The sequence below is a fragment of the Oncorhynchus kisutch genome, linkage group LG26, assembly GCF_002021735.2.
Source record: "Oncorhynchus kisutch isolate 150728-3 linkage group LG26, Okis_V2, whole genome shotgun sequence".
In the NCBI taxonomy this organism is placed as follows: Eukaryota; Metazoa; Chordata; class Actinopteri; order Salmoniformes; family Salmonidae; genus Oncorhynchus; species Oncorhynchus kisutch.
This window is the reverse complement of record NC_034199.2, coordinates 17,426,645-17,440,898: the sequence shown is the minus strand read 5'-3', so window position 1 is coordinate 17,440,898 and position 14,254 is coordinate 17,426,645. Positions and strand designations below refer to the sequence as shown.

General features: G+C 44.8%; 1 protein-coding gene across 9 annotated transcripts in view; it reads right to left on the bottom strand.

Moving 5' to 3' along the window:
• The window catches only part of tns1b (tensin 1b), a 233,516-nt gene that overhangs the window by 170,078 nt on the left and 49,184 nt on the right, over nt 1–14,254 (bottom strand). For all 9 annotated transcript variants that reach the window (XM_031806233.1, XM_031806228.1, XM_031806232.1 and 6 more), the window contains exon 2: nt 7,536–7,650. In XM_031806233.1, the coding sequence (XP_031662093.1) occupies nt 7,536–7,650 (115 nt within the window). The remainder of the gene's footprint in view (nt 1–7,535; nt 7,651–14,254) is intronic.

Here is a 14,254-nt window from a genome sequence, read left to right as displayed (position 1 = left end):
AAAGATCCTAGCTCTGGAAAATGTCTTACTGAATAAGACACACATGATGTACTGCCACAGAGAATGAGAAAATACTAATGAAAAAACAGCAGAGCCTATTTAGAGTATATACAGCAACAAGTAATGTTTAGACAAGTTAATACAATCTCAATACTAAATCAATACACAACGCCGAACAGCTAATGGGTCCGTATGTGGGAGTGTGTGTGTGTGTGTGTGTGTGTGTGTGTGGGTGCATGTAAACTGGTTAGTGCTTTCTTAAAACCATCTCCATAATGTTACATAATAATTCCCCTCCTATCTTGCCATTATGGTAATCTCAGCATATGACCGTTTAACTGATTATGATAACGACATTACACTGAGGAGACAACGCCAATCCATCATGCAGAGACGAACCAATGGTCATGATCATCCATCTGATCTTCTCATTTGGCTAAGGACTAGGAAAGGGAGGGGACCAACACAAAGATGCACAAAGATGCTTCTGCCCTGGAGGCAGGGTGTTCTCCTATAGAGCTCCATTTTCATGGAATGGTCTGCCTATCGATGTGAGAGGCGTTGACTCGCTCTCGACCTTTAAGTCTTTACTGAAGACTCATCTCTTCAGTAGGTCCTATGATTGAGTGTAGTCTGGCCCAGGGGTGTGAAGGTGAACGGAAAGGCACTGGAGCGACGAACCGCCCTTGCTGTCTCTGCTTGGCCGGTTCCCTCTCTCCACTGGGATTCTCTGCCTCTAACCCTATTACGGGGGCTGAATCACTGGCTTACTGGTGCTCTTTCATGCCGTCCCTAGGAGGTGTGCGTCACTTGTGTGGGTTGAGTCTCTGACATGATCTTCCTGTTCGGGTTGGCACCCCCCTCGGGTTCGTGCCGTGGGGGAGATCTTCATGGGCTATACTTAGCCTTGTCTCAGGGTAGTAAGTTGGTGGTTGAAGATATCCCTCGAGTGGTGAGGGGGCTGTGCTTTTGCAAAGTGGGTTGGGGTTATATCCTGCCTGGTTGTCCCAGTCCGGGGGTATAGTCGGAAGGGGCCACAGTGTCTCCTGACCCCTCCTGTCCCAGCCTCCAGGTAATTATGCTGCAATAGTTTATGTGTCGGGCGCTAGGGTCAGTCTGTTATATCTGGAGTATTTCTCCTGTCTTATCCGGTGTCCTGTGTGAATTTAAGTATGCTCCCTCTAATTCTCTCTCTCTGTCTTTCTCTCTCTCTTTATATTTCTCTTCTCTCATCGGACCTAAGCCCTAGGACCATGCCTCAGGACTACCTGGCCTGATGACTCCTTGCTGTCCCCAGTCCACCTGGCCGTGCTGCTGCTCCAGTTTCAACTGTTCTGCCTGCGGCTATGGAACCCTGACTTGTTCACTGGACATGCTACCTGGTCCCGGACCTGCTATTTTTCACTCTCTCGCTCTCTCTACCACACCAGCAGCCTCTAACTCCGAATGATCGGCTGTGAAAAGCCAACTGACATTTACTCCTGAGGTGCTGACCTTTTGCACCCTCTAGAACCACTGTGATTATTATTATCTGACCCTGCTGGTCATCTATGAATGTTTGAACATCTTGGCCATGTACTGTTATAATCTCCACCTGGCACAGCCTGGTTCGTCTCTAGGTTTCTTCCTAGGGAGTTTTTCCTAGCCACCGTGCTTCCACATCTGCATTGCTTGCTGTTTGGGGTTTTAGGCTGAGTTTCTGTATAGCACTTTGTGACATCTGCTGATGTAAAAAGAGCTTTATAAATGAATTTGACTGATTGATTCAGTCAGCAAGTGGTGGCTAAACATGTTAGAGTAAGATAAATAAAGAAATTGTGTGTGTGTGTGTGTGTGTGTGTGTGTGTGTGGGGGGGGGGGTGGAGTGCAGTGGAGGCTGCTGAAGGGAGAATGGCTCATAATAATGGCTGGTACAGAACCTGTGGAGTGGAAACCATGTGTTTGATGTATTTGATACCATTCCACTGATTCTGCTCCTGCCATTACCACGAGTCTGTCCTCCCCAATTAAGTTGCCACCAACCTCATGTGGTGGGGAGGTGTGTCTGAGTGTGTGTGGGTGTGTGCATGTGTGTTTTGTTTATCTACGTGTCTGTGTGTGTGCGTGTGTGCATGTGCGTAGGTGTTCAGTGTTTATGTCAAGATTTATTGCAGTGTGTGTTCTCATGTTTTTGCACACCAGATGTTTCAATGTTTGTATACTGTACGTGTATGCTCATGTTTAAGTAAATACTTGGATGTACTGTATGTTCCCCTGCATATATTTATACAATAGAGAAGCACAAGCGTGAGTGGACACATGTGGTTGTGTGTCAGTGCCTACAGTTGTGTTACACCAGATGAGAACCTGAGTTCTAACCCCGAGCCAGAAAAACTAAGTGAAACAGGGGTGTGCATAGACTGTTAAAGTTCCTAGCTCTGGAAAATGTCCTACTGAATAAGACACACATGATGTACTGCCACAGACAATGAGAAAATACTAATGAAACCATAGCACAGCCTATTTAGATACAGCAACGAGTTTAAACATGCTACAGTTTATTTTATCGCTTTGGTGCCATTTTCACAAGTTTGTGGAAAACTCAAAACGGATCATCAAAAAGGCAGTTGTTTCGAAATTCTAAGCACATTTTCAATTGACTGATAACACACAAAATCATGCAGTCACTTTTCACCAAATTTGATCAGTGTTTAATTTAGAAATGCATGCTTCGGGCCTCCCGAGTGACGCAGGGGTCTAAGGCGTTACTACAGACCTGGGTTCATTCCCTGGCTGTGCCACAACCGGCTGTGGCCGGGAGTCCCATGGGACGGCGCACAATTGGCTCCTTGTGGCGGGTCGGGTGCCTGCAGGCTGACCCCGGTCGCATGTTGAACGGTGCTTCCTCCGACACATTGGTACGGCTGGCTTCCGAGTTTAGCTGGTGGGTGTTAAGGAGCGCAGTAAGGCGTGTCAGCTCTGACGAAGGCTGTGAGGCCGATACCTAAGCTCATTAAAGATCAGTGATACTATCAAGAGCAGTGTGCAGTTTCCTTTTTCCTTCTACTTGTTCAACTGATACAATGCACCTGCAAAAATGATTGCTCAGGTGTGCGAGTGCCTTTTGAATTTCGAAAGGCTGCAAAACAACGAAATGTGAAAAAAAACAAGGGGTGTGAATACTTTCTGAAGGCCCCACTAGCTAGCATCCAAATTGACCCTAATGCATCTACTGTATGCAGTATAGCGAATAGCAGTCATCATCTCCAATGCATTCATACGTTGAAATCAAGTATTATAACATTTTTAACACACTCACATCCATGCAGCGAGTATGGTAGGCTAACATGTCAACACATCCACCCGGGCAGTGATACAGTAACCCCCCCCCCCCCCCACACACACACCCCCACACCTCCCCAGGACGACATCGGCCAGAGGGACGGCCCCAAGGATGAGGAGCGGGCCGGTCCGGGCGGCGAAGGTGGAAATCACGGATGACGTTGGGATCCAGAATGTCCTCCCCTGGAACCCAACACCGTTCCTCTGGGCCATAACCCTCTCAGTCCACCAGACACTAGAGCTGACCCTACGACGTCGGGAGACCTGTAGAGGTCTGACGGCACACACTCACATCCATGCAATCTCACTATTAGCAGTGAGTATGGTACGCTACACATCCATCCGGTCAGTGAGGGTAGGCTACACATCCATCCAGTCAGTGAAGTCTAGGCTAGCCTTCCAGACATACTTTTCCCTGACAGTCTGGTAGCATTGTGCTCATCTATTTGAGCGGTCTTGTCAACTTTACCTTACAAAAAATGACCATAGAAGTTGGCAAGACAGCACAAACAGATTTGGGACCAGGCTATGGGTCTAGTCTTTTGACTGGAAACAAACACATGCTGAATAGACCTGCGTCACCAGCCAGGATACGCTCCTATTGTCATGGAGCCTAGCAACGTATCCTGGCAAGAGGCGAGGAAGTGGTGGAGCTGGGATGATGATTGGGAACCCATGTGACTGATGAGTGTTTGTAAACAGAGTTACGGAAGGGATGGGGGTGTTGGGATGGGTGGAACATCTGAACATGACTTCACATTACCTCAGAGTGCTCGCCGATGTACTAATAACTCTGAAACCCTCTCTGGGTCATTCCTACCAAGCGGTGCCTTTTCTGTCCCCAGGGAATATCATGTGTGGATTCCAAAAGGCTTTAAATATAAGGTCTGATGTCTTTACCTTAAAACAGAAAAATATGCATCTTCAAAGGACATTTGATGCATTTTCAACACTTTTTCAGTGGATGTGGGTGTTTTTTCTCCAGGTGTTATTCATCAACTTCCACAAGAAATATAAGCCATAAAATACTAAATATGTATTCATTATTTTATAGTCCTACCTAAAAATTTTTTAAATGATTATAGTATTTATGATTGTTTTATTTAAGCTTTTCTGTGTGTCTCTGATATCACTTTCCATCGTGTTAGTTCAAATCAAATCAAAAACTATATTGGTCGCATACCCAGAATTGTAGATGTTATCACATATAGTTTGTTGTAATTCTCCATTTTAGAAAACAACCCCTTCCTGCAATGACACCTCAGTCAGGAAGTCATCATCGTTTGCTGGGAAAACAATGGTGCAAAGCTAAATATATATAAAAACACTGAATTGGATCCATTTCCTCATGTTTGTTATCGTTAGTCGGTATGTCCCACTCATAAATGTCCACCCTGTTAGGCTAAATTTGAAAGAAAATTAACCACATGAACCAATATTTGGCAAACTTCATTAAAAATAGTAAAGGAGAACTCCTTATCTGAATCCTTATTCGGAGATTCATGAACAGATTTGTTCACTCCGTCCTGAGACAAGACCAATTTCAGTGATTCATCGGTGCTGGCTACTCCAGGCTGTGTCCTTGTATGGAGTGTGTTAGCGTGTGTGTTGCTGTCTGAGTGGGCCTCTATTGTTCATTTTGTACTTTCCTGAGAGCCTACTGGCTGGCCCTCGTAAATCTGCTCCAACCAGACAGGACACACACACACACACACAGACGTATTTAAACTCTCTCTCACAAACACAGGAAAGCATAGACATAAAACACAGACTTACGTACAAACACGTGCAAACAGACACACGTGCACACACTACCATACTCAGTTGCCTCTATGGAACCAGCCATGTTGTAGTCAATACAGCAGACAACTCAATACCCAAGCCTCTGTTACCATCTATTTACAGTATACAGGCTGACTGACAGGGGAGCTATCCTCTGTTACCATCTATCTATACAGGCAGACTGACAGGGGAGCTAGTCTCTGTTACCATCTATCTATACAGGCAGACTGACAGGGGAGCTATCCTCTGTTTAATTCTATCTATACAGGCGGACTGACAGGGGAGCTATCCTCTGTTACCATCTATCTACAGTATACAGGCTGACTGACAGGGGAGCTATCCTCTGTTACCATCTATCTATACAGGCAGACTGACAGGGGAGCTAGTCTCTGTTACATTCTATCTATACAGGCTCTGACAGGGGAGACATCCTCTGTTATCATCTATCTACAGTATACAGGCTGACTGACAGGGGAGCTAGTCTCTGTTACCATCTATCTATACAGGCGGACTGACAGTGGAGCTATCCTCTGTTACCATCTATCTACAGTATACAGGCTGACTGACAGGGGAGCCATCCTCTGTTACATTATATCTATACAGGCGGACTGACAGGGGAGCTATCCTCTGTTACATTCTATCTATACAGGCTCTGACAGGGGAGACATCCTCTGTTACATTCTATCTATACAGGCTCTGACAGGGGAGACATCCTCTGGAACGGTGGTGCTGAAGTGTCATGATAAGCCTCTCAGCAGGAGTCAAGGGCTCTTGCTTCAAGTAAGGCCAGATACACATTTGCTCACTACAACGACACACAAAGAAAAAGTATGCACAGACATGCACAATAAGAGGGAAAAAAGTAGCACACACAGAAACACATCAGAGTAAGTGGCTAAGAGGTTGACCCATGTAATAGTGAAGCGATTGTGGTCTATGGGGAAATGATTGATCCTATGCATTTTGGCTACCCTAACAGGCCATCCCTTTGGGAGAGCAGGAACAGACAGCTGAAACACCCACAGGACCCAGCATAGAGGACTGTAAATATATATATAAGAGACGGCCATTTCAGGAGGATAATAAATCATGGTAATATAATGGGAAGAGACTACAATACAGTTACCAGAAAAACAACAATCTTTCAAAAGGACATAATGTAGTTACTAGTAATGTAGTATTTTTTGTGGGGAGCAGCCAGCCACACGATTATGTATAAATGTCTGCTTTCTAAGAGGACAGTACAACTACAAGGTAATAACAAAAATGCATGCTTATTGTATACTAGGTCCTCTCAGAGTTAAACACTAAGCCAAGAGAATGCCTCTGTTTCACTTTACTGTGAATAAGATATCCATACCGTGCCAGGAGGAAGGGAAATAGGCAAGCCAAATCTTTCCCTTCTGGATACTAGGCCAAACAACCTGCCAGCATACCGATGCAGCACTATCAGCAGAAGCAGACATGTCCACTAGCCAAGTAGCAGTGAACAGCCAAGCCCAGTGTGTCTACTGTCTAGCCTGTAGGTTTGCCAACGCAGTGGATATAGGGCTATCCACTGTTGATGATTCACAGAGCTATATTATTATATTGCTTATATTTTCTCTTTACATAGTTTTTTTTAATCTCTAATTCACTCAAAAACTTAGTCACTTCAAATGCTCAATCCTCAGTACCCAGCACCTAGCACTCAATCGGCTTACTAAACAAACTACAGGTAACTGTCAAAATATAGGAAACATCAACATAAAGTATCTTAATAGGGTGTTGGGCCACCATGAGCCAGAACAGCGTCAATGAGCCTTGACATAGATTCTACAAGTGTCTGGAACTTTATTAGAGGAATGCAACACCATTCTTGCACAAGAAATTCCATCATTTGGTCTTTTGTTGATGGTTGTGGAAAACTCTGTCTTAGACACCGCTCCAGAAATTCCCATAATTATTCCATTGGGTTGATCTCCAGTGACTGAGAGACTCACGCAATGCTTTTAACCACCTATGCTCATTTAAGACCCCTTTTTCAAAGTCACAGAGATCTCTTCTTCTAGCCATGGTGGCCCAAATAATGGGCAACTTTTATACATGACCCTAAGAATGATGGGCTGTTTTATTTGCTTAATTAACTCAGGAAACACACGTGTGGAAGCACCTGCTTTCAATCTATTTTGTATCCCTCATTTACTTCAAGTGTTTCCTTTATTTTGACAGTTACCTGTATCAATCTAATCAATGAAATTAGTTAAAAGCCTGATTAATAAACTATCATTGAGTGAATTAAAAACCTGCCAACCCTTGACATCCCCTGAGCTACTTTAATGTAATTACTCAGAGTGACCACAACGGTGACCTTGGGAGACCCCAAATGACCCTTTGATGACCCCAGATGACCATGGTTACTGTGGTAACACTCAGGCAAGGTCAGGACTAACCTCTGCAGATGAGCCCCTCCTGGCTGACGGTCTGTTTGCACACCCCACAGTGCTTGCTTTTCTTAAATGTCTTCGCCCGGAAGGTGTGTGAGTGAAGCGCCTCGAACTCTTCAGGCTGCAAATGGAACAGATAAAGAGGAGAGAGTTAGTGTTCAATTGCAGATGGCTCAGTTGATCGGGTCATGGTGGTGTCAATACAAAGATTGTGGGTTCAATTTGTGCATACGCCACGGTATACGTAAGGGTTTTTTGTGGATAAAGTAATTTGGACTTTTGTCACAGGCAAAGAAAATGGAACAATCAACCAAACTAGGAATAAAACAAATTGTCTGTCAGTATAAATTAAAAGCTGTGCATCTATAAGGATAGTCCACTACACTATACTTATTTCATTTGCAAAGATAATGAACATAATATTAATCAAATAGACTTTAGCGGTAGGAGAAGTCTTATTTGCCCTAACTTGAGATGAACACACAGAACCACATCACAGACTGAAGATTTGCACAAAAGTGCAGAAATGTTAGCATTTGGCTCAACAACTGTAGAAATGGTACACTCCAGCTGCCCTCTACAAAGAAGCAGTTCCCACTTTCTCTACTCTGAGAAACAAGAACAACCACGTCACCCCATGCCCCTCCGTCCCCCCCTCCTTTCCTAAGGCTGCTGCTGTTATGCAAGCCCTCTGAGATAATTCCTATCTGACAGCGTCCATAGCGTAGCCTCATCTGAAATGACCCCCCTGTCTCCAGCCGGCATGTGTTTTCCTTCTCCTATAATTACATCTCAACTGTTCTCCCTTTTTCCTGTCTTCCTTCTAAACTGAGCTCGTTGGCGGGGGTCAGGGTAACAGAAATCTCAAAGCGAAGGACAACCATCTCGCTGTGAAACCTGTGTCTTGTTCCCTCTTTGTGGTCAGCGTCTCAGCGTCACCCCGTAATGGACGACTTTGGGGGATTTGGACCGGTGACATCACTTCCTCTGTGTATTTTCTCAGCTGGTCCCCATTTTGGGCTTTTCTGGGATTCGGCTCGGTGGGATATTGGGCCCTACTAACACACTGTCTGTGGGCCCAACATAGCAATATTGAGCTCATATAACAAAAGTACTTTAGAAGTGAAAGAATCACACATGGCCACACAAGGAGATTTGCTGCATATACGTCACCTGTCTGAAAAGTGAATCAAGACTAACACGTAAACAAGGAGGAAAGAATGTATAACAAAGAGACCTGGGGACCGAGTCGACTCACAATGCATTATGGGGAAGCACAGATGTAAAACAGACCAGATTCTATAGCCTACACCATTTGTTTATGGTGTAGTGTGTGTGTGTGTGTGTGTGTGTGTGTGTGTGTGTGTGTGTGTGTGTGTGTGTGTGTGTGTGTGTGTGTGTGTGTGTGTGTGTGTGTGTGTGTGCGCGTGCATGCACAGCTGCCTGATTCTTAACCATATTCTTTATGAGGGTTACTGAACGCTTTTCAAGGCAGGAAATGCAGGCCGGAATGGATTTATAATATCCATCAAATTTCCATTAAGGCAGTGTGTGTGCGCTCGCTGGACAGGGCTCAAAAGGCCATGTGGTTGGCACATTGAGCAACTTTAGAGAGAGACTTTAGATGGCAGGAGAACGGAATGGAGCTGCGGTGTACCACCGAGAGAGAAATCCCAGACCAGACACTGCAGCCGTACCAGTAATGACGTTATGTACCTCCTTTGGCCATCAATCCCAAAGAGTCGGTGGATGGAATGCAGTAAGGCATAGACGTTGCAGGCCAGAGTTAGAGGTAAGCACTTCAGCTGACTCTAGCTGGCTCTCCCACTCTGTCTATCTATTGTATATTCATAGTGCCTTTGGAAAGTATTCAGACACTTTTTTGACTTTTTTTGACTTTTTCCACATTTTGTTACGTTACAGCCTTATTCTAAAATGGATCAAATTGAGAGAAAAAAAATCCTCTGCAATCTACACACCATACCCCATAATGACAAAGTGAAAACAGGTTTTTAGAAATGTTTGCAAATGTATTAAATTACAAAACAGAAATGCCTTATTTACATAACTATTCAGACCCTTTTCCATGAGACTCGAAATTGAGCTCAGGTGTATCTTGTTTCCATTGATCATCCTTGAGATGTTTCTTCAACTTAATTGGCGTCCACCTGTGGTCAATTAAATTGATTGGACATGATTTGGAAAGACACATACATGTCTATATAAGGTCCCACAATTGACAGTGCATGTCAGAGAAAAACTAAGCCATGAGGTCGAATGAATTGTCCGTATAGCTCTGAGACATGATTGTGTCGAGGCCTAGATCTGGGGAAGGGTAGCAAAAAAATGTCTGCAGCATTGAAGATCCCCAAGAACACAGTGGCCTCAATCATTCTTAAAAGGTATACATTTGGAACCACCAAGACTCTGCCTAGAGCTGGCCGCCCAGCCAAACTGAGCAATCGAGGGAGAAGGGCCTTGGTCAGGGAGGTGATTCTTTTTTTATAAATTAGCAAAAATAATCTAAAAACCTGATTTTGCTTTGACATTATCGGGTATTGGATATAGATTGATGAGGGGAAAAAAGCAATTTAATACATTTTAGAATGGACTGTACAGTACTTTCTCCTTTGGTCTTGATCCCTTAGAACCTCTTTCACTCGCTCTCTTTATTTCAACTTACTTTCTCTTTTGTTATTTCTGGACATCTCTCACTTTCTTTGTCTCTGTCAGTCTCTCTCTCTCTTTCTTTCTCTCTCGCTCTCTTCCTCGCCTCTACCATCCTCTCTTCCCCAATAGTCTACCTTGCTAACTCCCCCACTTAGCAGAGAGGTAGATTTATGGATGTCTGGTGAAAGCAAAAGGTCTGGTTCCCATGATGGGCAACAAATAGTGTATTCTCCCTCCAATCAGAAGCAAACTATCAGTCAAATGACCATGACAGAGGGAAAACAACTCTAGACCAGCTTTACTCCACACACAGAGACGCGTACAAACCTCTCCATCACCCTCCATTTGGAAAATCTGACCATAATTCCATCCTCCTGATTCCTGCTTACAAGCAAAAACTAAAGCAGGGAGGACCAGTGACTCTGTCAATTAAAACATGGTCAGATGAAGCAGATGCTAAGCTACATGACTGTTTTTCTAGCACAGACTGCAATATATTCTGGGATTCTTCCGATGGCATTGAGGAGTACACCACATCAGTCACTGGCTTCATCAATAAGTACATCGATGACGTCGTCCCCACAGTGACTGTACGTACATACTCCAACCAGAAGCCATGGATTACAGGCAACATGCGCAATGACTCGGCTTCTCAAATGGCACAGTGGTCTAAAGGCACTGCAATGCAGTGCTAGCTATGCCACTAGAGATTCTGGGTTCGAGTCCAGGCTCTGTCGCAGCCGACCACGACCGGGAGAACCATGGGGCGGCGCACAATTGGCCCAGCGTCGTACGGGTTAGGGGAGGGTTTGGCCGTCAGGGATGTCCTTGTCCCATCGCGCACTACTGACTCCTGCGTTGGGCCCGGCGCAGTGCATGCTGACACGGTCACCAGGTGCACGGTGTTTCCTCCGACACATTGGTGCAGCTGGCTTCCGGGTTAAGTGGGCATTGTGTCAGGAAGCAGTGTGGCTTGGTTGGGTTGTGTTTCAGAGGACTCACAGCTCTCGACCTTCGACTCTCCCAAGTCCGTACGGGAGTTGCAATGATGAGACAAGACTGTAATTACCAATTGGATACCATGAAATTGGCGAGAAAAAAATAAAATAATGTTTATTACCCAAACAATGTGGGGGCTGAATTTTTAACCGCACACTCACGCATGCCAACACACACACACACACCTCTTGGCCACCTGGTTAGTCAGGTGACAGGGTTACTATAGAAGCATGGGTCCTGGGATCTCCTATGTGGGCTCTCATCAACAGTGTAGTTTTGGTTCATTACAAGAGATGTACAGTAAGATGTTCCCACCTCATGAGAAGATGAGGGCTCAAGACAAAATGTAAACAAAAACAACTATGTTATCATGCCTACACAGGGTAACATCTATTCAAACATTTATACATAATCTATCTGACATGTAATTTTCCCATGTGAACATACATTACAGAATAGCAAATAAACTGACTGAAAGTCCCTCTCCGCACATGGGCTCTGCAGCCTACTACAGGAATGTAACTGTAGTTTAGTTTCTTTCACGCTGCAGACAGAGAGGGAGACAATGTGAGGGACACACGCCAGACATTAAAAATGTCTCAATCTCAGTCTATTCAGGCCAGGGAGTACCATCGTCTTTGGCCCTCTCAGAGAGAGGAGCTGACCCCCAAATAAAACACTTCTAGTGTTCTCCCCCCTATTCATCAGGCTGTGCAACAGAATGGAAGAGACTCCAGCAAAACACTTTTTAAATACTTCATCCCTCCTGCCTGGCCTCCAATGTCAGTCACTTGTCTCCCCACCTTTGGGTGGTGAATGTAGGAGAGGGGGGCACTCAGATCTCAGCACAATACCTCATGGTTTAATTCCCATTAGCAATTTGGACTGGAGCCATAAGTGCTCATCCTCTTTTAGAAACCAAACAAACAAGCCCTCCTCTGCTTCGCACCCATCTGAGGCCTGGCCTCCATTGTTTACTCCAAATACTATGTAAATAAACGGCACAAAACAATATAGGGGAGCTCCCTTCATGGGGCCCGACCCTAATTGGTTCCGTTCATTAAGAGGGCCGCCACTGCTTGCAGAGTTTGTTTATTGTTTGTAGCGGGGAGGAAAGTGGGGGATTCTGGGATACATGGCGCTATGGATTTGGAGGGAAGAGATGAGAGGGGTGAGGGGGTGTACGGTAATCATGGGGGTACGTTCACATTCACAAGAGACAAGGTCTCTGGATTATAGTTCAAAGTGATGCCAACCATGCAAATGCCCCTGGTCCTACCGTGGCTCTTTCCATCGCCTCCCTTTTCTCTCTGCTAGACTGACACAAAGGCAGACGGCTTGAAACAGGCATCATTGGACCCCCAGGGGACAAGGCCAGTGTACACACAGCCCCCTTGCTGAGACGCTAAGCTCCTGGGAACAGGGTCCCATCCCTCCAAGCTACTCATACACACACGCACATACACACAATGGAGACCCCTAACTCTGAGGGAGTGGGGAGCGTGGTTTGGGGGCGTGGCTCCCAATGGGCTGATAGGGTTTAAGGCAGGGCTACAGCACTCTGGGAAGAGTGCAAGGGTGCATTTCAGTAGGTATAAATGGAATCCATTCCTCATCTCCTCTTAATATACACCATGATTCACCAACTCATTAAAGGGTCATTGAGAGCTACTGGGTGTGCAGGCTTTTGTTCCAGCCCTCCAGTACCACACCTGGTTCAGCTTGTGGTGGCTCAGACTAAAAACTGGTATTCGATTTTTTTTAATCGGGTGTGTAAGTGATGAACTGGGATAAAAACTTGCACAGCGCAATATCACTGAAGACTGAAGTTGGATAACTCTCAAAAATCATGACAGGTGAAAGCAGTATGGTGAATGCCTGCTGGGAATGTATTAGTCACCTGTCCAGGTCAAAGGTCAATCACACCAATCCAGATGGAGGAAACTATGAAAGGAAAGGCAAAAAATTCCTGCTGAATAAGGTCACTTCGAGAAGCTTTTTTTCATCCTTGACGCTAAAAGCGCTGCATTCGATGGCGCCCCATCTCTCACACACACACTGATACACATATACTGAGGAAGCAGACTGATTTCAGTCCGAGCTGCATGTGAGGATAAATCCCTCACCTCATTAGTTTACAACCCTATGCAAAGTACACACACACACTCCAAAAGGGTTCTTAGCAGAGCGATAGGGTCATACCAATAACCATTTTGATCTGAAGAACCCTTTTTGGAAGGGAAGAATGATTCTTTGGAAGGCAAGAACGGTTCTAAATAGAACCATACTGTATAGAATGTTTCCCAGCATGCTCTATTGCAGTGAGATTTTCAGAATTGTTTGTTTTTACTGTAATATCTGTGTTTTGGCATGTACATTGATTGGTTGATGAATTTTATGCTACAGGAAGATAAATAAAATACAGTTTTCTAAACTAACCCAATCTGTTAGCAATTGGATTTGTTGGAACCATTACTGAGATGGTTGTTCTAGTTTAGATGATTAAGGTAGTTTCAGTGTTCAATTTTTCCTACCCCGCAGTCATTCTGAATCCAGGTAGCAGGTGAGTAACAATTCCACTTGTTGGATTCCTATCTCTGTCGGGCTCCAATAGGATTTACACATCACTTTGCAAGCCAGCATAATGTGACTTGCAGCACTGACGTGACCTGTAATCCAGGAGTTTCGTAACGCCACAGTGTTAGGGTATAACTAGGCCTTCAAAGAAAGGCTCTGCTAAATGTAACGTATTGTCATAAATAATTGGAACTGCTCATAGAGGGTTCTAGGAAGAACCCTCCAAATATAAAAGGGTTCTCGGTAGAACCCTTCATAGACGGTTCTAGGAAGAACCTTGGGATGATAATATGGTTCTTGGTAGAACCCTTCATAGAGGGTTCTAGATAGAACCCTCTGAAAAGGATTCTACCCAGCACCAAAAAGGTTTCCCCTATGTAAACAAACTGAAGAACCTACGTGGTTCTACTTAGCACCTTTTTTTCCCCCCGAAAGTGCACACTTCAGAAAGTATGTACATTAGTCCACTGTTACACAGT